The sequence below is a fragment of the Callionymus lyra genome, chromosome 19 (assembly GCF_982586985.1).
Source record: "Callionymus lyra chromosome 19, fCalLyr1.hap1.1, whole genome shotgun sequence".
NCBI classification, from domain to species: Eukaryota; Metazoa; Chordata; class Actinopteri; order Syngnathiformes; family Callionymidae; genus Callionymus; species Callionymus lyra.
In genome coordinates, this window is record NC_141836.1 from 1,742,101 (window position 1) to 1,766,928 (window position 24,828).

Genomic DNA, 24,828 nt, shown 5'->3' on the forward strand with positions numbered 1-24,828 from the left:
GTGAGGGATGTTAGCAGGTGCTAACAGTTGTTTTTACGCTAAGAATTGTTTCAATGTTTTGTTGTGCGACTTTATTCTCGTGAAGCAAAGTTTGACAGAAAGTTTCTCTTTGGTTTCACTTCAACACTTTTACACTTTTAGATTCAATACGTGACACAACTTTGTGTTGCTTTTACACACTTTTCATTCATTTGAAAAAGTTACACTTAAATAAATCATTTGAATGAAGTTTGAACTTTTGACATCAGTTACATTTCTTTTCATTTGTTGTTTCGAAATGATTGTTTAATTTAGTTTACGTTAGTAACGATGCCTGGTACTGCACCTCCAGGTGGCGCTGTAACTCATCAAGGTGTGCGTCGATCAGACACTTTAACTTATCAGTAATGTGGGGAATCTACATGATTGATTGCAGTAAAGTTGTCATTTCTTTACAGTAACTACTGTTGAATCGATCGTCTTTATCAGAAACATTCAAACATCTTCAACACTTAACTTAACTTATTTTTAAAGTTGCTCAAATGTTAACACTTTCATTTCTTTTATACTTTGAGTTCAAACTAAAACTTTTAAAAACTGTATAATATCAGTAACAGGGAGTCATTTTAGATGCTGCCTTCATATTTATATTATAATACATTTATTATAAAAGTAAGAACAAACTGTTTATATTTCTTATTATTGTATTACTAATAATAATAATTGTAGGGCTTAGATATGTTTATAATTAAATACAAGATACATTTTAAAGTGAATATCTAACATTATAAATAAATAAATATAACATCTAATATTATAAATAAATAGATATATTATCTAACATTATAAATAAATAGATATAATATCTAATATTATAAATAAATAGATATATTATCTAACATTATAAATAAATAGATATAATATCTAATATTATAAATAAATAGATATATTATCTAACATTATAAATAAATAGATATAATATCTAATATTATAAATAAATAGATATATTATCTAACATTATAAATAAATAGATATAATATCTAACATTATAAATAAACAGATAAAATATCTACCATTATAAATAAATAAATATAATATCTAATATTATAAATAAATAAATATAATACCTAACATTATAAATAAATAAATATAATATCTAATATTATAAATAAATAAATATAATACCTAACATTATAAATAAATAAATATAATATCTAACATTATAAATAAATAGATAAAATATCTAACATTATAAATAAATAAATATAATATCTAATATTATAAATAAATAAATATAATACCTAACATTATAAATAAATAAATATAATATCTAACATTATAAATAAATAGATAAAATATCTAACATTATAAATAAACAGATAAAATATCTAACATTATAAATAAATAAATATAATATCTAATATTATAAATAAATAAATATAATACCTAACATTATAAATAAATAGATATAATATCTAACATTATAAATAAACAGATAAAATATCTAACATTATAAATAAATAAATATAATATCTAACATTATAAATAAACAGATAAAATATCTAACATTATAAATAAACAGATAAAATATCTAACAATATAAATAAATAGATATAATATCTAACATTATAAATAAATATAAATACCTAACATTATAAATAAATATAAATACCTAACATTATAAAATGACAGTTTGAAGTCATAACTATACAAGTTGATAAAAGGAACCAGAAAGTGTCGGTTAGTTTATTCAAACTTTACTTAACAAACGTTGTATTTTATCTCTTGTGTTGCTCCTTTGTCACCAGTTGTTTACTCTCTTATTGATTTGTGTTGATCTGCACAAGCTTGTCGTCTCAGGGATTTTCCTCAGTGAGAGTCAACAGTTTAAAAAAGTGCAGTTTCTCTCAGATAATAGTCTTGATGGTGTGAGAGACACACACACACACACACACACACACACACACACACACACACACACACACACACACACACACACACACACACACACACACACACACACACACCGTCATCTCTGCTGTTGATTTGTTTCCAGAACAAATGGAAGTTTCTTCCTGAGTGAAGGTGAAGTCAGAATCAAATTTGGCTTTTGTTACCGTGGCGATCTGGCAACCACTCCCACGTCTCCCAGGACTGCTTTGGTTGCTGCGTGCGGCGCGTGTGTTTGTTATTTAACTGTCGCGTGTGTGTGTGTGCGTGTGTGTGTGTGTGTGTGTGTGTGTGTGTGCGTGTGTGTGTGTGTGTGTGTGTGTGTGTGTGTGTGTGTGTGCGCACCTCCTCACCAGAGACGTTTCACTAAGAAGACATTTCCTCTGTTTTCACTCTGACCTGTGATTGATGAGTGACTGCTGGAGAACATGTTAACAGTAACTGCTGATTTATGAAGATACTTAGGGTAAGTGAGGCCGCACAGGCTGCAGGGAACACAAAGATAGAGCCTTTTAAGTTAATGCAAAAATATAGCCTTTTTAAGTCATAATTGTTATTGCTACTGCGGGGGTCCGAGAGGTCCGAGCTGCAATGTGAGCCTTTCTTTCCCTCTTCCCCGCTGGCCTCATGCCCTTCTTTGTTTTTCCCACTTGGACTCGAGAGTCACGAGGCCAAAGGTTTAGGAGGAACGATGGCGAGTAAACAGAGAAAAAACACGTTTTAGAAAAGGTCAGAAAACTTTGAGCAAAGTGTTTAAGAAAAGACTTGTTCTCTCGAGATATAAATGATTCATTGTTTAACAAAAGATTCTTCTTTAATGAACAAAACTATATTTTCTTTACAAACACGAGCTTCTGTTTGTTCTTGTCGTGAATCTTGTTGACTTTGTTCGTGTCGTCGAGCCATAAAAACCACATTCGCTCCGTGTTTCTTCCTCCGAAGAGCAGTGACTTCCTTTTTTTATTTTTTTGTCAAGGCACCTCTTAGACTGAGTGAAATGTTTCCCCCGTTCACTCAGGGACATCTTTATTTCTTACTAGGGATTTAACACTCACTCAGCCGCTCATAAATACGCCGTCCCTCACCCGCTGCTCGCCATAACTCAGCACAACTCACTGCTAACTCTGAGCCAACACTTGTTTGTCTTTCACTCTCTCCTGTCTCTTTTCCTCCCATTTAAACATGACAAAATCTCCCCCGACTCCCGTCCCGGCCCCCCGCCCGGCCCACTCGTGGAGTGGGTTTTAGCAGAAATGTGCATTTGAAGACGAGCCAGCTTAATGTGCTGGAGGCTGTTTAGTGAGTCTAATGCTGCAAGAATGAGCGCGAACAACACCGGGGGAGAGTGTCGTGTCCCGACACACTCAGGTCTCCGGAGCCGCTGCTGGATTTGTGGATGAAAAGCTCGTAAAATCGACGCTCTACCTGGGCACGCAGTCGCCCGAGGCGTGACACGGCTGCCAACGCTGCCCTGAGTTACATCAAACCACAGAGATGTTTCCAGTGTGGCTGGTTTCAACTTCTGCTTCCTCGCCGTCCTCTGATGTCACCGCGTGTCAACCTTTGACTTTCTCTCAACTATCTGTGGATTCATGAGGCGACTTTATATTAATACACGTTTATTTGTGGCTCTGACTTGAGCTCCTCATTGTTACAAACATGTGTAACTTGAACACAATCAGACACGAGTTGTGTTCCTAAGATAAAAGAACACAAAGCTATGATGGTGACGACAACAGTGTTTGACTCGGTACAGTAAGGAAGCCCGCTCTGCTGCTGGCAGTCTCTGGGAGGAGCCGGCGTTCCTGGCGTGGATCCCATCCTGGTTGTTAACAGCCTGCTGGAACCTTCTGTTCTTGCCACTCAGTCCCACCGGCCTGACACTGACAACTCCTCAGGCTTCTGAAGACCCTCTGAAGTCGAAATCGCCCATTTTGACGCCTCGTGGCGGCAGCCGTCGTTTTGTTGTGTTTGTGTGTGTAAACCTGGCCCCGAGGATCTGGCCCTGAGCGATGGGGGAGGAGGACCTGGATCTTCTCTCCCGCTGCTTTCCTCGCCGTCCTTCCGTCCTTTTTGATCTCGCCGTCAAACCTGTCCCGGGCCTCGGCGAGGGACGGCGAGGAAGGCGTGTGAGAAGATGCGGCGGAGCGAACGATCACCTTTGATAACGGCGGCGCTCCGGCGGGAGCGGCAGAAGAAAGCCGAAGAGTAAACGCTTGTTGGTAATTAAAAGTGCCACTTAAGAGGGAGCAGCGCTCTGATCCCCGCCTGGTTAACCAACAATAGGTACCAGCGAGGAGCTCCTGCCGACTCCTGCACCCCCGGGACCACCGTAGACCTTGTTTACATGAACCTGGAGACCTCGAAGTACTTCTTCAGCTCCTCCACTTTCAAGAGATCAACACTTCCAGATGTCGTCGGCACAGGTTCATCTTCAGTGGCACCAACATGGTTCTGGGGCTACTATGGTTGTCACATGAAAACCTCGAGTGGTCTTCAGACCCGTGGAGAACGAAGCAAACAAACTTCACTAGATGGTCTTGACTCAGAGGTTTCATGTTGTTGCCTTCACACTCCTGTGCTTCCATAAGGAGCGGCCGACGGGTTTCTCCCCCTCGGACCTCCTCCATCAGCCACGTTTGAGGCCAAAGTTCTCCCGACTTGAGTCTAAATTGTCCACAGAAGACAAACCTGCCAGAACAACCTGCGTGTTTGCACTGGTGTCGTCAGGGTCGTCTCTATGTTCTGTTCTACACCCTGGACACCCCTCACAGAGTCTCCCAGGATCATTGGGTGTTCCTGGTGTTCCTGGTCCTAAGAAAAAAGCCTGTTGCTGGTTCTGGCTTCAGATCGTGAGCCTTCACTGAAGCAGTGTTTCCTGGGTCAGATCGACGTCGATTTTCTGGACCAAACCCTTGAATTCGGCTGATCCAGCAGCAGAGATTCAAGTTGAAGAGAACAGACTCTAATAATTAGTGCCTCCTCGGAGGAGAGCCGTCGTCGGATCAAGGAGGGCCCGGCTCCATAATGACCGGGTATCGCTGCAGCTCCGACAGTCGTAATCTGCAGGTTCTGTTGTCTCGGAGAGTTCTGCGGCGTCGTGCCTTCGCTCCAGCCGACGCCGCCGCCGGGTTCTCCAACTTCCAGAGAAGTTTTCCTGCTCCACAGATTCCTTCATTTTACCTCTTCATCTGCGCGACGCCGGTGTCAGCCCGGCTGCACACGACTCACAGCTATGAATATGCATGGACGCAGCATATGGCAGCCGCAGCGCTGGGACTAGGTGTGTCCAGAAGGTAGAGCTGCGATGCATTATTCTCCCCTCAAATTACCAGGCAGAGGTGTTCGGCTCCTGCGCCGCCAGAGGAACCTGGATGGAACTTCTAGAGCATGATGAACACTCCCGTAGACCAGCTGAGTTTCTGGTGCCAGGCTGCAAACGTGACACAAACGTGATTAAAAGTGATATTTCTGACACATTAGGATGCACACGGGAAGTAACCTCCTCTAAAGCGTTCATTATTAGATGCATGACAGACCTGAATATTTATAAAATAGATTTTAATAATTAATCGCAGCAATCTGCTCCCGTAATTCATCAGATTTGCACTTCAACACAGTATCCGTTTTCACTTTAAAATAATAATAAGAGGAATATTAATGGCGCCGTAAGAGGGGCAGCTGGATGTACACTTCAGAGACTCACCTGTCACTTCCAGCGCTCACCAGCCGCCGTTATTTTAAGTTGTTTGTGCGACGAGTCAAATGTCGTGTGGATAACAAACGCAGGTTTGGGGTAGAATGCAAAAGTAGCTTCTGTGGTTTTATCAAAAGCAAATGTATTTGTTTGCGTCGCCTGAGCAGCTCTTGCTTTGGTAGCTCAGCCTGAAATAGACCACGCTGCCTTTTTCCTGTAAAACGACTCGGCTTGTCTCATCATTTCATATTTCCTTGTTTTATCACCACTTCAAAATAAGTCACGGCGCCCCCTGCCTGCCCCTCCTCGCCCCCCTCGTCTCTGCTGAACTTTGACAAAACAAGATGCTTCTTGTTTTAGGTGAAAAGTGTCGCGATTAGTTCCACCTCCACTCGGCTTTGAAGTTTTCCAGTGACGCTTCCGAACCGAACATCACAGCCTCGCGAGTGTGTGAACGTGAGCGTGTGTGTGTGTGTGTGCGTGTGTGTGCGTGCGTGTGTATGTGTGTGTGTGTGTGTGAGTGTGTGAACGTGAGCGTGTGAATGTGAGCGTGTGTGTGTGTGTGTGTGTGTGTGTGTGTGTGTGTGTGTGTGTGTGTGTGTGTGAACGTGAGCGTGTGAATGTGAGTGTGTGTGACAGAGGAGAGCAGACGGAGCATTGTGTCCTGCTGTCTGCAGCCCGACCGCACACTCACACACACACACTCACACACACACACACACACACACTTACTCACACACACACACTTACTCATGCACACACACACACACACTTACTCATGCACACACACTCACTCACACACACACACACACTTACTCATGCACACACACTCACACACACACACACACACTTACTCACACACACACACTTACTCATGCACACACACTCACACACATGCACACACACACTCACACACATGCACACACACACTCACACACACACACACACTTACTCATGCACACACACTCACACACACACACACACACACACACTTACTCATGCACACACACACACACACACACTCACACACACACACTCACACACACACACACACACACACTTACTCACACACACACACTTACTCATGCACACACACACACACACTTACTCATGCACACACACTCACTCACACACACACACACACTTACTCATGCACACACACTCACACACACACACACACACTTACTCACACACACACACTTACTCATGCACACACACTCACACACATGCACACACACACTCACACACATGCACACACACACTCACACACACACACACACTTACTCATGCACACACACTCACACACACACACACACACACACACTTACTCATGCACACACACACACACACACACACACACACACACACACACACACACACACACACACACACACACACACACACACACACACACACACACACACACACTTGTGTGGGTCTTGATCTTGTTTCAAACTTTTATATTTCCACCTGTTTTTCTCTTCACTCATCTTCAGCTCAAGCTGCCGATCAGCGAGTCTGTGATGCAGAGCAAATGTTTTAATGGCAGCCAGAGATCGATGCGTCACTGAAGGCTTCCTGCCTCGACATGGATGTTCTCGTGGTTCAGTGTCGTCACCTTGTTGGTGTTCAAGGAGGAAAGAAGAGTTGAAGGTGGAGAGGTCAGCGCTGACTGATGCTTTCTATTCGCTTTATTTCATTTTTCATCAGCATAAATAAAGACATCAATTCAAAATAAAGGCAAATTTAAATAAAAAAAGATGTAAAAAACTGTTTCATCTTCACTTTCAGGGCTTTTAAAATAAAAAAACCATAAAATAATAATACAACATTTAAAATTGTGTACATTCTGTAAATACACACATTCATAGTACAATGACTTGACAATACATTTATAGAAGAATTGATTGAAGTAAAAGAAAAACCTTTTGATAAATAAATACATTGGATCAAATATGTTTTAAAAATTAAAACACAGTATTTGATAGACATGAAGGTAAAAAATACTGCATTATTGACATGAAGACTCGATTGAAACATATTGATCTGCATCAAATAATATGAAGTAGTTTGAAGCATCAGATTCTTCTTTGAATTCAAATCCAAGACGGTCGTCGAGCCGCGACTCGTTTCCTCCTCATGGAGCGACGACATGAAGCTCCGAACGGCTTCTCCAGCCTCACGTCGAGGGTCTCGTGCTCGTCGTTGATTGACATCATCGGGCCTCACCGCGAGGTCAAGGGTCACATCCACGCTGTCGGGACAGAAGGTTCCGGCGCCGCCACGTTCGGCTTCATCTGCGCCAGGTGGAGAGTTCCAGACTTAATTGATAACTAATGGAGCGGCATGTGCTGAGTTTACCCGGGAGGATTGACAGTGTGTGTGTGTGTGTGTGTGTGTGTGTGCGCGCGTGTGTGTGTGCATGTGTGTGTCCTGTGGTGAGGGGGGGGGCGACTTACTCAGCGGTGGAGATTCAGCTAAATTAAATATGGCCTCCAAGATTATGACATGAGCGTCACTCACTGCGAGGGTCACCTGACCTCAAGAGTGCACATGTACGACCCCCCCCCCCCCCCCCCGCTCGCCGTCACCCCCCAACAAAAGGCGCTGAGAGATCTGTGACCAAAATACAACTGAAGCAGTTAATCTGTACAGATATTAGCTGAAGGGCCCTCGAGAGGTGCTCGCTGAGCCCTCGCTGCTCGACCCACAGTGCTTAGCTGTGGAGGTGAGGGGGGGTGAGGGGGGGTGAGGAGGGGGCGACTCGTTTACACAGCAGTCGTCACATGGTTCTCTGTTGATCTGACATTCTTACTAGTGTCACTCATTCTCACTCAACTAGTAACTTAGTTAGTGATGGATCAATGAGGTTTCATGAAACAGTAGATGAGGTTTTAATGACACAGTTGATGAAGTTTCATGAAACAGTTGATGTCGTTTCATGATACAGTTGATAAGATTTCATGAAACAGTTGATGAGGTTTCATGAAACAATTGATGTAGTTTCATGATACAGTTGATGAGGTTTCATGAAACAGTTGATGAGGTTTCATGAAACAATTGATGTAGTTTCATGAAACAGTCGATGAGGTTTCATGTAACAATTGATGTAGTTTCATGATACAGTTGATGAGGTTTCATGAAACAGTTGATGAGGTTTCATGAAACAGTTGATGAGGTTTCATGAAACAGTTGATGAGGTTTCATGATACAGTTAATGAGGTTTCATGAAACAGTTGATGTCGTTTCATGATACAGTTGATGAAGTTTCATGATACAGTTGATGAAGTTTCATGATACAGTTGATAAGATTTCATGATACAGTTGATGAGGTTTCATGAAACAATTGATGTAGTTTCATGAAACAGTTGATGAGGTTTCATGAAACAGTTGATGAGGTTTCATGATACAGTTGATAAGGTTTCATTAAACAGTTGATGAAGTTTCATGATACAGTTGAAGAAGTGTCATGATACAGTTGATTAGGTTTCATGAAACAGTTCTCTGAAGAGACTCTCTGCCCCTGAAGAGAAGCCTCTATGTTTTTCAGTGAGAGCGCCACCTACTGAGCTCTTGAAATGATGACACTGTATCATGAAACCATGTCAATCAAATAAATGATTGAAGACTGTGTGGTTGTTCTCGGGGTCAGTGACTAGTTTGTATCTACGGCTTTATTTCCTGATGTTCCTTCAAGTGAACTCAAAATTCCAGGAGAAGTTTCTCGTTTGAGGTTTGAAGAGACACTTCGGTGACACTTCGGTGACACTTCGGTGACACTTCGGTGACACTTCGGTGACACTTCCACGACTCGCTCCTGCGGCGCCAGATGTGCGTCCAGATTTGACGTTCAATATTAACAAGCGAGCCATGTGTCGCGTGAATTACCCACAGCAGCAAACTGAATGAAAGTCGGCTGTTTTGGTCGGCGGCTGTCAGAAGTCGTCACGTCACTCATGTCACATCATTCCTCTCGTCCCTCAGACCATCCTGGCGCTCGGCCTCGCGCTGGAAAATACCGTAATTACTGTGTTTGTGATGAGGCCTCAGGGCGTATTTGTCCTCAGATTCTCCACTTTCCTGCCCTCGAGTTCTTTCCTCTTCCGCCTGCACTTGAAACATACATTGTTTTCTTCAGCCATTGTCCGGAGCCGGAGCCTTTTTTAAATGTTTTGTGTTTGTGTGCTTTTGTCCGGCGGCGTCTTGTTTGCGGCGAAGTGACAGCAGTGAGGCTGAGGCTGGCTGAGGCTGGCGTGAGATAACAGCCCGTGGACGAGTCCAGCTCCTTCAAGGTCGGCACCTCGGCGCAGACGCCGCTCACACGAAGGTCACTTTGGCGACTAAAAGCAAAGTGCTTTATTGATAGAAAACAAGACAACAGGCAGGATTAATAATACAATAGATCTGTGGAGGAGAAACAGTCACTGCATCGATCCTTACGATCTTCTGTGACCCACAAACGTTTGGTTTCCTCCATCGAAGACACTTCTCTAAATGTTCTTTATCACTTTTATCTCCACACTTTGGTGTTTTTAACGACGGCTCACGTGATCGACAGCTTCTCCTTTTTCTGCGGCGCGAACGACAAACATTCAGCGTCACTGAGAGGAAGTTCAGTCGATGACATTGTTTGGTTTATGACGTTATTTGGTTTATGCTACAGATTGTTGGTGTTTATTCACCAGATTCACTTAAAACAACTTATTTTTCTTTTTTTAGTTTTAACTGAAAATATCTTCATTTAGTTTCATCCAGGATTTGTTTCAAGTCAAATTTTCAATGGTAGCATTTTAGCTTCTGAGGCTATGTTAGCATTAGCGCTGCAGCTACACATTTTAAAGCAGAATTTGAGTTTATTAAACACAAACACAAGTTTACAAAGTATGAAGAAACACTTGGATTCTAGTTCTCGCCGCCGCGACTGTTTGTTTCCACACAAACTTCTGAAGCCCCCCCCCCCCCCTCCCCCTGCCATCTATCATCTCGTTGGCAATGGCATTGTTTTTAATCATCAGAACCTCAAAATTATTATTATCGCTTCTGATGCGGCAATTAAAACTTCAGGTCAGAGGCACAACGAGCGGTGATCAGCAGCCGAGCTGAGAAGTTTTAATTAGACGATCAGAACCATTAATGCACAAAAAAAAGGTGTGCGCTGGGAAATTAACGGGAACGTCTTAATCAGGGTTAGCGACTCCGAAGAGGAGTCAAGTGAACAGAGAGCAAAAAACAAATCATTTCCGCACCACTGGGACAAAACTCAATTAAATATGCATGCGGAAAAATGGAAATTTCTCTGCGCCGACTGTTAGGAAACTGTGGCGGAATCCGTGGCGAGGTCGACGACCTGCTTATTGTTATTCTCCGGCGAGGAGGACGAGCGAGGGGCCGCATGCCGGGGTCCGGGTGTCGTGGTTGTCCATCAGTGGCTTTTACGCTCGACTTCTCCGCCGCGGCCTCGGCGCCGCGAGGACGAGCGAGGATTGAAAAACATCCTCGGCCCGTGTCTCGGTCGGTGTGTGCGGCTCAGTGGTTTCCCTAAAACACGGGTTCACACACAGCGGCTTACATCGCCCCCTGAGCCTCCGCACAAAGCTCCACTGAGCTGCGCCGGAGAAGCCTTGTTGATTAATCTCGGAGTTATCAATATGTTTTCTTACTCTCTGCATTAGGACGGAGCTCTGGAGAGTGTTGATGTTATTAGAACGGCCACTTCACTGCACACTCGGAACATGAAGTATCGAAGCAATTATCTCCACGGTTTGATCAAATGTTGGCGTCGAGATGTCGCTCAAGAATTCAACATGTTTGTGTGAAAATGATGATGGAAATTCAAGGAAACGACATCGTGTGATTCTGTAGGAACAAGGATACATTTGGTTGCTTTTTAATAATTCAATTTAAGGAAAAAAGTCAAAGTAAATACAATTTTGTTACGTTTTTAACATCGTTTTACTGAATTACAAAATATATGTTTGTGATTCACAAGAGAAGCAAAATAAAGTGAGTATTTAGATTTGAGTTGTTGATTTAAAAATGGTTAAAGTCCTGCAACATTCGTTATTGTCTAAAATAAATGGCATTATTTAACACTCAGTTATCTCAGGGTCAAAGTGACCCGAACACAAATCAGCTCGACCCAAAGACAACACGAGGGTCACATGTTTGGATGTTTAGTGAGTCGAACGAACACGAGTCAAAAGTTCTTGTTCTCGTGGATGTTTGATTAGATTCCTTCGTCGTTGATCAAATGATCCGTCGTCTCCCACTTTGTTTGTCTTCATTAAGTTCATGCAGGAGGTTTTCGGGGGAACTTCATCAGATCTCAGCGGGAACCTCAACCGACCCAAGGCTGCGTTTGATTACGCGAGGAGACGAGCCTCGGGTTCGACAGGTAGCGTCTCGCGCAGACCCTCGGCGGGGGGGCGCCATGTTCACGCCGCGAATCAAGCAGGAACTTTAGTAATCAGGTGTGAGTTTGAGTTCATCGTGGATCGTAGTCGACGCACGTTCACTGGATCAGGTGTTAACGTCTGAACCACTTGATTGGATATCATTCGGAAAAACACGTGGAAAAAACTGCGAGTGAGAAGAAACAGAAGAAACTTTGAGACGTTCTTGAGACGACGAAGCAGATCCTGACCTTTCAACGTTTCTTCTTTTCGCTCAGGCTCTGGCCTTATACAGACAAGTGGCTCCGTCGGTGAAAACAAGTGTCATGGTTAACATCAGACTCTGCAAACATTTGACTTCAGATGCTTCCGTTCTTTTTTTTCTTCTTTTTTTCCAAGAGTCTGACAATTAGCGCGTGAAGATGACAGCGTTGTTTCCTCTGATATTCATTAATGCTGGCTGGACGCTCGGGGAGGTGCCGGGGGTCCCGGGGGACACACACTTCTTTCATGGAGATCCCTTTAGATTTTCTATCATCGAACGCTATCATGCACACAAATGACTTGAGGTAAACAGCTTAGCGTTGCCATAGCGACGTCTATTGTAAACAAGAGCCGGGAAAAAGCTGCTGTGGACAGAAAGATAAATAATAGTTCCGACAGCTTCCACGGAGCAGCCGAGCGTAGCGACGGCTCCTCGGGGACGACGCTGCCATCACTGAGAAATTACCTTGAAGAGAAAACACACAAAAGTGTTTTGCTTAACACTTGATGACGACACATGAAGAAGTGCTGAGCAGGAAACTGTGAACTTCAGCCGTTGAAACAGACACGACGACGTCAGGCGACCTTTGCTGAGAACAGATTCTCATCTACTCCTCATTGTTAACTCCAATCTCACACAAATAGTCGTCAGTGGAAAGAAACAAGTGTGTGTCGGAGGTCACTTCCTACACTGAGCTTGAGACCGCGATGCAAAGGAAATCGGTAGTTAAAGCATGAAATAGTGAAGCTCGTCCACTGCTACACCCAAATGACCTCAATCTTCCCAGCGAGACTCAACTTCCTAAAAACTCTGATTTATGTCTTCCACCTCTTAATAGTTTCAGCAGCTGATTTTTCCCCCCCACCCTGGTTTGTGTCTTCCGAAGTGACCCCTTCACCTCAGCCCGCGATTGTCTGGACGCTCGATCCACCAGCACCTTGCTGCGAGAGCGTCGCCCCCCCGACACGATGTGTGCACAAGTCATTGTTCGCGGGAGGAAGTGTGCGATGTAAATACAGTAACTGAGAAAGCATGTGTGGCGAGCGCTTCATTGTGATTCGTAAACTCCCTTAAACGGTATATCCTCTAATGCTTTTCATAGCCAAAGAAAATGAAAACGGGGTTTTATGTCGGCGACGTGATTTACATAATGCCTGGCGCTGATTGCACTTCTTGGCTTTATGGCCGCGACAAATGAAGAGCCTTGTTGTGCTCGGAGAATTGAGTCTTCGCACTTTCTTCATGAACACACTCTCGTTCAGACGCAGTCCAACAACTTTTGTGTCGCACACTTTTGATCCTGACTCAAGAATCACACGAAGAAAAACCATCAAATGATAATGATAATAATAAGAAGAAGAAGTATACGGAGGAAACAGAACAAAGTGAGATAATAAAATGTTTAAGTGGATATAAAATGAGCTATAAATCATTTTGGTAGGAAAGAAACAAGTATAACTAAATATTAAATATTTAATCACACTCTACATTTTATAAACTGTAGGAAAAAGACAGGTTCATGTTTGGCAAAAGTCTTTTTTTTAAGTTAATTTTAACAACTTTCTGCATAAAAACTTTGAAAGAGTTTTCAAATGATTCCACTGTTGTAAAGATTCAAAACATTGTGTTTACACACTTTTTTTCTTTTCTGTACTAAAGTTGTTGAACGTCATTGAACATAGATGTCATGACTTGTGAATTCTAAGTCGAGTTAAAAGTCTCGTTTATTTTAGTCAAAGTCAATGATTTAACTATAGTTTTATTTGTTTTTAATGTTTTTTTACGTTGTAATTACAGATTATTTATAATTATAATCCTTATTCAAACACGTGTGACAGAGATGATCAGGTGATATCAAAGTATGAATCTAAATACAAGTAGTTTTTCTTTCTAAGCAGCTCTTTGAATATCCTTCTCTGGGGTTGATTTAGCTGTTTTTCCTCTGATCTTTATTTCCCTCAAATATTACAAACTCCCCCCTGACTTGTGAAAGTATTTACAGCCGGGATAATGATCTGGCTTTGATTCTGAGTCGCTCCGGACGCTGTCAGACGTGAACTTTGGTGGCTCCGGGAATGAAGTGAAAGGTAACAGAGTTTCTGCCCTAAAAAGGCAGCTCTGGATGTGGAATGCCACAGGCAGCTGTTCCGGCCTCATCACAGCACATGTTACAAAGATAGCCCCACTTGGGTCTGAATAATGCCACCCGTCCCTGCCCCGGAGCAGACGCCACCTATTGTTCGGAGAGGCCGCTCCGGGGCAGCGACACTGGCTGGTTCTGTCCATGTTTGATGTTGTCCTGCCGCTGAAGAAGCTTCAGTTATGATCCCAGAAAACAGTGTGTGTCCTGACAGCGTCAGTGCTGAGCCCCCCCCTCAGTGGCAGGACCTCTCGAGGTGAGAGCGGAGATAACGTTTCACAGCGTGTCTGCGGCTCCGGCATGTGACGGATTATGTAGCCGTTTATTTCCTACTTGTAGCGCCACAGGGGGTCCGGTACCTTTCTGTCTGTGGTCTCATCTGCCAGATCTTTTTGTTCCCACTTCTCTTCTGGACCCTGAGCCAGCGTCAGATCTTGGATCTGAACTGGATCTCTTCTGCGTCCTTTACGTCTGTTATTGTTGGATGTATTAATAGCTGCGGTCGGCATTGTCGCCGCCGTGACATTAAACAGGAGGTCGTTGACTTTGACGAGTCGTACGGAAACACTTTAACGTTCCTCTTCTTTTGTTTGCAGCTGAAAGGAGTTTATGCACTGAAACGATCTCAGGAAAACCCAAGATGGCCGCCAAAAGAAAAGGTGGCCTAAAACTCAACGCTATCTGTGCCAAGCTCAGCCGGCAGGTGGTCTACGACGGCAGCCCCCCCAACGCAGAGGACCAGAGCGTGGCGGAGACCAGCGAGCGCGGCAGCTCCCACTACGACGACACCGACGCCAACCTGCCCGAGAGCCTGAGCGTGGAGGAGGACCAGAAGCGGCGCGAGGCCATCGAGAAGTGGGTCAACGGCGAGTACGGCGACGAGCCGCTGACCTCGGACGGCGGCGACGAGCAGGAGGCGGAGGTCAAAGGGCGCCATGACGACGACGAACCTCCCGAGGGCGTCTTCATGGTCCAGCCCAAAGGGTGCAGCGACGACGAGGACCGCGGCGAGGAGGCGGAGCCGCTGACGGGCTCCAACAACGGCAGTTACCATGACGACAAACCCGCCGTGGACGGACAAACCAAGCCCGAGGCCTTCATGCCGTCGAGCGAAAGCCAGAGTCGCCAACCACCGTTCGCATCTCCAGGTACGACTGAGACCTTTTTAACACGAGCTTTTCAAGGCCATTGTTCTGAGACCCTTGAACCTAAACCGTTAGCTTCCGAGCGTCCTTCAAAATAAAAGCCCTGACGCGACTGGCTTCGCCACGTGAGTCCTCGTTACTGGAAGGAGACGCTCTAGAGTTACATTATGAATAGCCGGTGACATTATTACCCACAAAGACATGCGGCGGGGCAGAGGGGGCAACAGGAAGTGGTCGCGGGGCCACAGAGAGTGAGCTCACAGACGGGAGGTCGATGTAGCAGCTGCGGGACTGAAGCACATGGCCTCGCGCTGGCTTAGCTTCGAGTTACACCCGGGATTACAGCAACCATCTTTGATTCTTCTCACTCTTCCTCTTATCATCGACACCGGTTGTAGCTTCCAGAGGGACGGACCTTCAGAAGGACGTCCATCACGACCACTAGGTTTTAGGAAAATTAACTAAAAACACATTGTTTGAAATATTCACACAAGATGTTTTTTTGTCGTTAAATCTTCTCGACAAACAAAGTTTTGTGAAGTGAAACTTCAGTTTTACTGCAGTGGTTTTGAAAACACGTTGATTATTAGATTATAAGTTGAGTCGTTACACATGTTGAAGCTGGAGCTCCGTGTGTTCGGTCGTGAGACGACGATCCTCAACAATCATGTGAATGAAACGGTTGAAAGTGAAGCCGCTGAAGAGATGAAACCACAGAGGTCGTTGAAATGATTCACGTCTGAGATCGAAGCTTTTCCTCAACGTGTTCTTCTAAACTGCATCTGCGGCCTGACAGGAAGTTTGGTTTCTCGTCAACGAGTGGTTTCATCAGTCGTTTGTTAGTCAACATGTCGTCCTCCGGCGCTCACCTGACTCCACGTCCTGAATATTCTGTGTTCTCGTTGATTGTAAGTAGGGCAGCTTCATCCAAACCATCGCACAATTAAAACTCCTCTTTTTTCCTGCTCTCTCTGCTGTCGTTCAAAGGCTGATGCCGAGTGCACGCAATTATGCATATAAACATAGTGGCTTAATTATCTCGCACAACATCAGTGACAATGTAATTAACAAACATCGCAAGATCAATGCGAGAAAGTGCGACCTTCAGAACATTTAACTCCTCACACGGAGGCGGGTTCTCGTCTGCGAGCAGATACTTCTGCGAGATCGTTTAGATGTTTTGAATTATAGCCCCGTGAGCCGGTGGCTGCGAAACACAAGTTCGCGGATCCTCGTTGTTCATTTAGTCGTTCAAAGCTCCCTCTTTTCACGGCCGCTTAATTAAACGACATCCACACAGTTCTGAAGCCGAGCCAGACAAAGATGGGAATACACGGAGCGTTGTGTGTCGACAAACCTCAAGTCGTGTCGAGCGTTGAAGCCACTGAGACCTGCGTCTGTGGTTAACGCTAACACTTGATTCGAAGATACAGCATTCATGTGCTAATGACTACTTTTTAAAACCCTCTTATTCTCAAATGCTTCTTCAGAAAAGCCCGTTATTCATCCACCACTGACGGGGATAATCCCAACAATACATTTGTGGTGGTGATTACGTGGGACGATCTTCCATATTCTCGCTCACACGATCTGCCTCCAGGCCTGAGATGTTTCCATACGAACCATAACGAGGAATAATAGAATCTAATACCAGCTGAAGTGACACTTCCAGAGCTAATTTGAGTTTGGGAACTTTGAGGCTCCAGATTGGTCCATATTTAGCAGCAACATGCACCTTTATCGCCACAACACCTCCACACACACACGTCCATGTTTGGGCCGACCAGAGAGCGTCTCTTATCATATCTTGTTGGGAGAAACCGGCTCTAATTTACCCTCAAACGCTCCAGTCTGGCATCGCTCGGGCGTCAAGTGTCCAGATTAGACTCGTCTGTGGGAAGTCAGGGATTGTCAATGGAAGTGGCTGAAAACTTTTAGTCGTTTATTATGGATTATATATGTATTTCAAAATGAAATGAATCAATTCTATTGATTTAATGCAATATATTAATAACAAGACATACAAATCTAATCAAATCTAAATCAAATTCAGTTTTTACATGATAAAAGCATCAAAGAAATCCATCAAAATCATTTCTATCCTGTTCAAAAAAGGGAGCTGGCAGGGATCTGGGGTAACATTCTCCGAGTGCTCTTTTGGGCGGGTCGGCCTAACTTTAGAGCTATATGATCCGCCCTGACCTGAGCCGCCCTGAGCCGCCTTCTAAACACAGTAGCAATAAAAGCGAGTCTCCAACACCTCCAGCACACACAGGTGCATCCAAACACTTCTTCTTGAACACGTGACGCCAGTCGACAGTTTCTGTAGCGACGATGTAGACGCAGGTATTTCCTCTGGAACGTCCTCGTCCATCTTTCCTGCTCCTTCCCTCCAGAAGATTCTCTTTCATCGTGGAAATGTAGGGATTATTTTACATGAGATGCTGCTGATGCAGGAGTCGCGGCTCATTTAGCAATAAGTGAGTCATGTGAGACAAGAGCCCAAATGTTTGCACGACCCGACTGGTCGTCGGCAGAACCTGTCGCTGAATCGCATCAAACGGCAACATTTGAGAAAGAAATTAAATAAAGATCATGTGACCGAGGGGCGGAGCTTAAACACATCAGTGGGTTTTGACTTGTGGAGAAATAAGGTTAAAAGTAATATGTATGAGAAAAGTTTATATTTTTTCATTTTTTTATTCACCAAGAATAATTGATTTGGACAGAAAAAATGATTATAATGAAAAAGATTTCTTGAAATAATTTTAGCTTATTGTTGATTTTAAATACTTGATTATTTAAAATAAATATATAAATTCATAACAGATACTTTTGTATTAAAAAAAAAGGTTGTTAGTGTTTTGTCCAAACAGGTTCTGATCCATGATTCTCGTTATTTCCCCACATTTTGACCCTTTTCAGCAGCAGCACCGAGAGTTAATGAATTAATCTCCACGAGTGCAATTAAACTATACGTCGTCTATATGTCGACGTGTCCTTGAGGGACTTTTATCCATTAAATGGACTTTTTTTAAATGAAAGTGACGAAGGTGTAAAAAGCTGGAGGACAATATTTAATCTGTTTTCAACTGATTTCAGTGTCAAATGTGTTTTTAAAAGACATTTTTACGGATGAAAATAACAAATAATTAAAGATGTCTTTTTAAAAAGTCCTATTTTTCGCAAAAGACTTGATGGTTCCAGATTCATTTGGATCTAAAGACTCTGAGGAGCTCCTCGTGCTCTCGGTAACGAAGACGTATGTCTCGTCCTAAAAAGCATCTCCTGACTCGTGGCATAAACAGACGGATGATGCTGCTTCTATCTTAGAATCACTTTTGCACTTTTTAAATTGACTGCGGCTGTGAAATGATGAGGATAAGTGTTGCGCATCAATTATGTATGCATACATATGTTCTGCTTTTATACTGATATTTGAAGCACTTTAGCTCATAATGTGATGAATGTTCTCAAAGTGGCCTCACGTTAGCGCAGATACACTGAAGAACCCAACCTGTGCTGAGTCTGCAGCTCTGACTGCGACGAGGTGTCGAGACCGTTTGGATCCCGTCGGGGGTCGAAGGTCGCGCTCCTGACGTTAGCATGTTGGACCACTTGCTGGTGTTGTTTGTGACTGAACCGTTTGTTTCCAGGCGAGGCCTCGGCCCTGCGAGACTACGCAGCCAACACCATGAACGAGTTCCTGGGACTGTTCGGATACGACGACCAGCAGGTCCGTGACGAGCTCAACAAGAAGATCAGCTTCGAGAAGCTGAAGGCGGCTACCTCAGACCCCTCGTCGCTGCGCAGCGAGGAGGCCTCGCGGCGCGCTCGCGTCTCCAAATATGAAGAGTACATCCGCAAGCTGAAGGCGGGCGAGGCCCTCCCGTGGCCCCTGCACGCCTCCCCACCAAAACCAGAAGACCTCAACTCCAAGCTGGCGCAGGAGAAAAGTGCAGGGATGCTCCAGAACCCCGGTTGCCTGCCAGCGTCTGAGGGTCAGATCTACCCGTCCAGCTTGGACCAGAAGCAGCCGGGGGGGCCTCAGCTGGGCCCCTCGCAGCCGTCCACACCCTCTCACATCCAGAACACGGCGTCCCGGGCCTCAAAGTACGACCTGTTCATCCACAACCTGAAGATGGGCGAGAGTCTGCCGCAGCAGAACGGAAACGCCTACAAGCGTCCCTCGAAGTACGACCTGGAGAACGTCATGTTCCTCAACCTGTTCAAGCCGGGCGAGGGCAAGACCGACATGGGCGGCGCCATCGCCTTCAAAACCGGCTCCAAAGTGGGCCGCCCTTCCAAGTATGACATCAGAACAATCCAGAAGCAGATGCCGGGGAACCCCGAGGCCTCCATGATGCCCAACGTTCTGGCCTCGGCCCCCGGGAACCCCGGCGCTCCCGGCGTGCCCACCATGGGAGCGTCCGGCGCCACCATCGCTCCGGGTCTCACCATGGACCAGGCCGGGCACCTGAGCTTCTCAACCTCCGACTACCTGAAGTCCAGCTTCTCCAAGACTGACTCCATCACCACAGGCACCGTGTCGTCCGTCAAGTACGTACAAACATCTACACACAATGTTACACAAAACTACACTCAGAGAAGGCAGACTGCTGCCAAGGGGCTCATTTCACTTCCATAGATCCGTTCATGTGTTTAGTTCAGATCTCAGGCCAGTGTGAGCGACGGTTCAGACCAGATACACAAGATAGAATCACTTCATGAACAACAGCCTCAGGAACGTCAAATAAAACGATTTTTTAGTTGTTTTGTTAAACAGAGCAGAAGTGTAGACCGCGGGGGTCAGAGGCCATACACGTCGTTCATAATCCGATCATTTCTACATCTTTACGAGTCAAAAACGACATAAAGATCAACGCTGGAGAAAATATTAAAGCAACAAAACCGTCTTTTCTGTTCAAAATACTCGAGTCGAGTCTATTTCTGACCTTTAATCATTTGCAACAGAAATCCTTCGACATGTCGTCTAGTTCACGACCGTTCATCAAACTTCTAATTTAAAGTTTAGGTGTTGAAGACACTCCTGGTCTGCTGCTCTCCCCGGAACCCCTCCAGTTAATGCTCACACACACTTAACGGCGGCGGCGCGTCCGTTAGCCGAGCGCGGAGGTAATTGCTGCCTCCGCACCGCGGACGGACGCGGCGAGGAACAGCGTCCCGCGGATCCACGACATGATGAGTCCAGGAGCTGTTTACTCGCCGTAGCACTCCGCCGAGACTGATTTAGCATCGTCATCGCAAAGTGAGTGACTTCTCTGGTCCGGCTCGGGTGTAACAACTCTCCCTTTAATTACTTCCGAGCCATGACTAACCTCCCGGCGAGTCGCAGGGGCCGACTCAACTCCGCCTGACGAGTGCACTTTAAAGCCGGCCAACCAGGGCGTCGGGGAGCTAGCTTATAGTCGCGCGCTAACACCGGGAGGAAACGGCTCCCAAAGTCTGTTTGATGGGTTTCGACCTCGTCTCTGGTTCCACTAAAACCTATCAGAGGCTGAGCTCGGAGCCTCGGGCTCGTGTGAGGTGAGGCTGGAGGATGTCGGACTTGTGTACGGAGGAGGTGGAGAGAGTCGGCGCTTCCTCCCCTCTGGGCCGGATTAACCTCAGGTCGTCCCCCGCGTGGAGCTAAACCATCCACGTCGCTGCGGATCACTTGTGAGCAGCTTCGTCGAAGCTTCACGTCACGTTCGAACTTCGTATCTCGCATCGATCACGACGACTTCTTCCTGTTTCTGGTGTGAAGAACGAGTGTTTCTGACTCTTTTCACACGTCAGTCGCTTAAATTAATACTCAATGAGAACAAAGTTGATTTGATAAACTATAAACTCCAGCAGTTCACAGAAAAACATCATAAAACTGTGTCTTCTCAACAAAATGATTGTCTGTCATAATTCTGAATAAATCTACAGATTAAAAATTATGCAATTTATGTTTTTAACAAACGACTGAGTTGAAAACATTATTAACAGTAATGTCTTGTGTCGAAGAATGTAAAAATAAAATAAAATAATAATATAGACATCTAAACAAAAAATTATGTAAATATTTAATAAAAAAATAATATAAATATCTAAAAAAAAAATAATATAAATATCTAAACAAAAAGAAAAAAGAGTTAAACCATGTTTTGTGTTTAGTTGTTCCTCAATAATGCATTATATTATCTATAAAAATACAAACATTGCCTGAACAACAAAAAGAGTCATAATAGTGTGACATTATGTATATTATTACATGTGTCTTTAATAACCTGGTAAAACTATGATGCAGAATCTGGGGTTCGAACCCATGTCCTCGAGACCACGAGTGTGAGGCGAGTGACAGTAGTTGATCAAAAGGGATAAATTAAAGATATATGTATGAATTTAAAAACAATGTGATGAAGATCAAACTCCAGCTACACAAAGAGGACATTTGAGGCAACGACCCCCCAAGAAGAGCCTCAAACCTGGTGTGTGTCCTTGAGAGGTTCGGATCCCAGGATGGGAAGATGAGTTGGTACCATCCTGCTCAGACAATCACACTCGGCGCCGCCTTCCTTCTCGCCATTATCCAGTTTTGCATATCTGAGCGCCTCATAAAGATAAATGTCTCATTTTGCCTCCCATTGGCTGCCGGTCCATGCATCAAAACCCAGCCGCGACTCGCCCTGATTCATGTGTCGCATGAAAAAGCATCGATGCCGCGAGAAAATGTATATTGATAGTGGCAAAGTTTGGGAGTAGCTTGTAAGTAAATACCGTGTCAGTTTGTTTTTATTAACAACAGGCCGCCGCACCTCGCCATTAATCCTGTCTCTTTGTGTTGTTAGGAATGGCCTGCCACCAGATAAACCCGCCAGCGACGACATCAACCTCTACCAGAAATATATTGCAAGGTATGCAAATGTCCCCCCGGCGCATTGTAACGTCGCATATGAATGAACGCGTCGAGATCGAGCTTTTTTTATCCGGCTCTGCTTTTTATTCCGCTGATTGTGTGAAGATGTAGGAGCGAGAATTGATTAAGAAAAGACTTTATTTGCTACGAGCGAGAGGCGATGAAAGATGGTCACGGCGACGAGTGAGACGAGTGAGCGGCGGAGACACTCTGGCTCAGGAAAGTCTCGTGAACAACCGTCATCAGAAGGAAGTTTTTACTGAAGTACAAACTTCTTTATAATGAACTGAAATGAGATGAATCAGTTAAGAATAAATGGCTTTTATTTGTTATAAAATTAAAAATAAATCATCACATTTGGTGAAAACATAAAAATATTTACCATTATTATCATTTTCTATAATAAATAACATTTGAAAAAATCTAAGACAAAAATTGAATTATGGAAGTGTCTTTGATTCATGGACTCGCGATGATAAAGTAGAACCGAGTCACGAAGATGGTGGTCGCGAGGAAGCGTCTTAGACGAGACTCACGGACGAACAAAAGCTGTGTTTGTTCAGCGGACAACAATGGATTCGTTTGGATTCACACTCGAAGGTGATTATCACGTGTTTGTTTATCCAGTTTAAAAGAAAGAAAAAGTGGATTTGAAAAGGCAAAGTGGCTTCAGCGTTAATGATTCCTTCTCCGAGCCATAACATGAAGGGCACAAATCAAAGCCTTGGCACCGACACACACACACACACACACACACACACACACACACACACACACACACACACACACACATCCTCTCCCGCACACGCACACAAAACCTCTTCCTTGGACTGATTACATTTTGCAAGAAGATTTAATTAAGGAATTTTTAATGAGGCTTCTGCTGGCACTGCCAAGAACTGTTTTGATATTTGCGCTGCATAATGCATAAAATTTGTCTAAACATCTCGGCAGTTGATGCACGGGGAGGCTGAAGATAAGCCAAGATACAGTTTCAATTTCCGTGTTGGGTTGAGGGAAAAAAAGGGAGAAGAGGAGGGAGGGAAGCTGGAAAAAGGAGAGCTCATAAAAAGAGGGCGAGGTGGTGGGGGGGCGGCATCTGTGGGGGCTAATGAGGGCACCAAAATACTAAAGACCGCTGTGTTTCTACAGCCATCGGGAAGAAAAGAGCCAAAAACATCATCTTCTCGCCGGAGCCGCCGTCTGTGGTTCTTTAACGGCTTTGATCCGAGGATCTCGCTTGTAACTGGAGATGCTCGGCAATCTCTGTATGCTGATGATATTAATATTTAATCTGCAGCCCAACAGCAGCGAGCCATTAGGCCCCCTGACACAAGTGGGATTGTCTCGAGGCGAGTGATCCAGCTGGGCAGCGGGGGGCGGGCCGGTCCCCGCGGGGGCCTTAGACCGGTATGCGTGTGTGGGGATATAGAATCAAACTTCTTTTTATTGATTTATTTCCTCAACAGAAGAACCATCTGGATCATTGAAGGATCTTTCAGTTGTTGTTTGAACATCAATCGTTAGTGGAACAAAGAAAAATCGACTTTATTTGTTAAATACATTTTTTTCAAATAAACGAGCGACAATATGTGTTAAAAACTGAAGTTGAAAACAAATAAATAATAAACTATGACATGAACGAAACAAAACATTCATCAAATAAATGTATTTATAAATATACAAATGATTATAAATGATAAAAACCCTTTTGTCAAACATAAACAAATATAATCTCAAATCTTTCATTATCATTTATTTTAAATATATACAAATAAATAAATAATTATCATTATCACAAGTTAAAAGAGTACATTGTTATTTTTAATAAAAAGTGATATTGTTTACTTCCATAAAAAAGTAGAAACACTTTAATGAGCGAAGGTTAAGTGAATAATATTTGATTAATATTAATATTTGTTGAGGTTCGTCTGCGGTCCCTTCGCAGACGAACCTTCATGAAGTGAAGTGTAAACGACAAGAAGAAGAAGAAGAAGAAAGAAAGAAGGAAACTTGGCCTCGTGCTCCGGAGCAGATGGAGGTTTTGGCAGCAGCCGAGCAAATGTTTATTTGTGTGTTTTCTCTGGTAATTGGAGGATTTTAACATCATCATCGTGGCTCATAAGCGCCGCCATAAAAGATGGGCGAGCGCCGTCCTCTTTGTGGCGACGACACGCCGTCGCACGCTTGACCCTCGAGTGGAACGAACCCGAGACGCTGTTTCTAACAGGTGTGTCGTAGAAATGAAGCAGGTAATGTCTGTGACCGACAGGTAACTGCTTCAGGTGAAGCACGTGTTTCTCCTCGAGGCGTCTTTGAAAACTTCCTCGCCTCGCGTTTCATTTCCTGCCGTTCA

The 24,828-nt window shown here is 44.2% G+C and overlaps 1 protein-coding gene across 7 annotated transcripts in view; it reads left to right on the forward strand.

The window, feature by feature from the left end:
* The window catches only part of casz1 (castor zinc finger 1), a 160,889-nt gene that overhangs the window by 115,850 nt on the left and 20,211 nt on the right, over nucleotides 1-24,828 (forward strand). For all 7 annotated transcript variants that reach the window (XM_087782334.1, XM_087782335.1, XM_087782333.1 and 4 more), the window contains 3 exons: nucleotides 15,020-15,571; nucleotides 19,225-20,128; nucleotides 22,405-22,470. In XM_087782334.1, the coding sequence (XP_087638460.1) occupies nucleotides 15,064-15,571; nucleotides 19,225-20,128; nucleotides 22,405-22,470 (1,478 nt within the window). In that variant the 5' untranslated portion in view covers nucleotides 15,020-15,063. The remainder of the gene's footprint in view (nucleotides 1-15,019; nucleotides 15,572-19,224; nucleotides 20,129-22,404; nucleotides 22,471-24,828) is intronic.